The 2,095-nt window shown below is 38.1% G+C and overlaps 1 protein-coding gene across 1 annotated transcript in view; it reads left to right on the forward strand.

Moving 5' to 3' along the window:
• Window positions 1-2,095, forward strand: part of LOC101863996 (major facilitator superfamily domain-containing protein 1) — a gene marked incomplete in the record, with an annotated part of 19,904 nt that overhangs the window by 13,880 nt on the left and 3,929 nt on the right. The window contains 1 exon segment of the mRNA XM_013084894.2: window positions 41-180. Within this exon segment, the coding sequence (XP_012940348.1) occupies window positions 41-180 (140 nt within the window).

Below are 2,095 nucleotides of genomic sequence, written 5' to 3' on the forward strand. Positions count from 1 at the left end.
TTATTATTATTATTATTTTTCTCATCCATCCTTGTAACAGGCCAGCATGTGGCCAAGCATTCCCCTAGTGGTCAGTCAGGCTACCCTGGGCACGGCCATGGGACTGACCACCAGCATTCAGATGATTGGCATTGGAGTCTCCAACGTGGTCGTTGGGCAGATCCTCGGAGATGAGGACAGGTAAACTTTTTGGGTGGGTGGTTGGCGGGTGCTCTGGTGTGGTTTGCTTCTTCTTTCCTATCAATCAAACATCTATCGTCCTTATCTCCCCTTCTTTTTTTTTGTGTTTGTTACTCTCTTGTAACACCTCTAATCTTCTGGTGCTCATATGACCTTATGCAGTTGCGAGCGCTGTAAAACCTGTACTAAAAAAACTTTTTGATACTTATTTTTCTCCTGTATTATTATCAGTAAAGTCCGTTCTGATATCGTATGTCAACTGTTGAAATGTGCCAGTCCCAAAATTTAAAGGGAGACGTACACTCTCGGAAAAATTTTCTAAACGAACGACTTTTATTCAATTTCATGTAATTGTGCAAGAAGTTCATAGGTAAATAGGATGTACTAGGGGTGAATTTGTTGAATTTTTCTGAAAAATGGGTCTCTGTGGCGGCCATCTTGGATTTTCAAACCAGTTTCTTAGTGCAGAAGAATTTCATAGTAAATATTGAATTATCAGCCTGAAATTTGGCACACAAGTACAAACCTATATGAACTGGGGTTCCATGTAAGGATTTTGACCTATCTTTAAAATTAAAAAAGTGAGCCCAAAGTCATTGGACCCCCTAGAGTCAGTTGACGAAATTTTGGGGTACATATTACAAAAAAATTGAATATTTCCCCAAGTTACCAATATTTCCCAATTCCCTTAGATAGATCCCCAGATTCGATCTTAAAGAACATGTACACCAAATTTGAAGCTTCTAGCTTATGTAGTTTTTGAAAACTCCTTGCACCCAGGAGGTCAATGTATCAAAAAGTAGATTTTGAGAAAAACAAAAAACCCAGGGATTTTTAAAAGGATTTTTTGAGCAATTTGCACTTTTCAAATGTCCTTTTAGGTCATTTAGGGTGTTTTTTCAACAGTTTTTTCATTTTGACTCGATAAAACAGATGTCAAAGGATGTTTTTCCACAAAAAAAACCAAAAGTTGGATAGTTTGAAAAATTGTATCGATATTGCCTTGGATCGCCGACCCGAGTCTTCCCTTGAAATAAAACAGAACAACAAAAATACTGCAGCTTTTTAATCTGTGGTAGTGGTTCTATGAGTGTTTGTTTGTGGCCTTTACCCTGATCCAGGGTGAGAAAGGCAATGATGATGAGTGGGTCTATGAGTTCAAAGAAATATTTTGTCAAAATTCTCAAATTCTAAATGTTGGCGAAAACAAGAAAAGAAACGTTAAGTAGGTACAATGTTAAAATTAAATTGATTAATTTTTCCTCTTTCTTGAAATATTTTGCTTTCTTGGCTTAGGTTATTTGAACAGCTTGCCAATGATATACATCTTCAGAGTAGGTGGTTGGCGGGCGTTCTGGTGTAGTTTGCTGTTTCTTTCCCGTCAAACATCTTTTGACCGTATCTCTCCTCTTTTTTTTCTTAATATATGTCACTTTCTAGTAACACCCCAGGTCTTCGGTTCTCATACGACCTATTTGTGTTGCAAATGCAGTAAAACTCTCAATAAAACTAAACCAAAACATCTTTGGAAAGACGTTTTGTTTTGTATGTGATTGCTCTCTTTAGATGTAACAGGTGGGTGGTTGGCGGGTGCTCTAATGTGGTTTGCTCCTTCTTTCCTATTCAACATCCATCGTCTTTATCTCTCCTCCTTTTTTATGTTTGTTACTCTCTTGTAACACCTCTAATCTTCTGGCGCTCATATGACGTTATGCCGTTGCGAGCACCGTAAAGCTCTACTAAAACTAAAGATGTAACAGTGGCAGACAGAAAGTAGACTTAAGTGAAAGCAAAAGAAAGGGTGATGGGTTGCAGAAAGGAAATCTGATGAAGAATACTTCAATTTTCCCTTAAAACAGGTTGGCTCTGGTTCACTCACTCACTCACTCACACACTTGCACGCACAGACACACAC

This window comes from Aplysia californica, unplaced genomic scaffold (assembly GCF_000002075.1).
Source record: "Aplysia californica isolate F4 #8 unplaced genomic scaffold, AplCal3.0 scaffold00326, whole genome shotgun sequence".
Lineage (NCBI taxonomy): Eukaryota > Metazoa > Mollusca > Gastropoda > Aplysiida > Aplysiidae > Aplysia > Aplysia californica.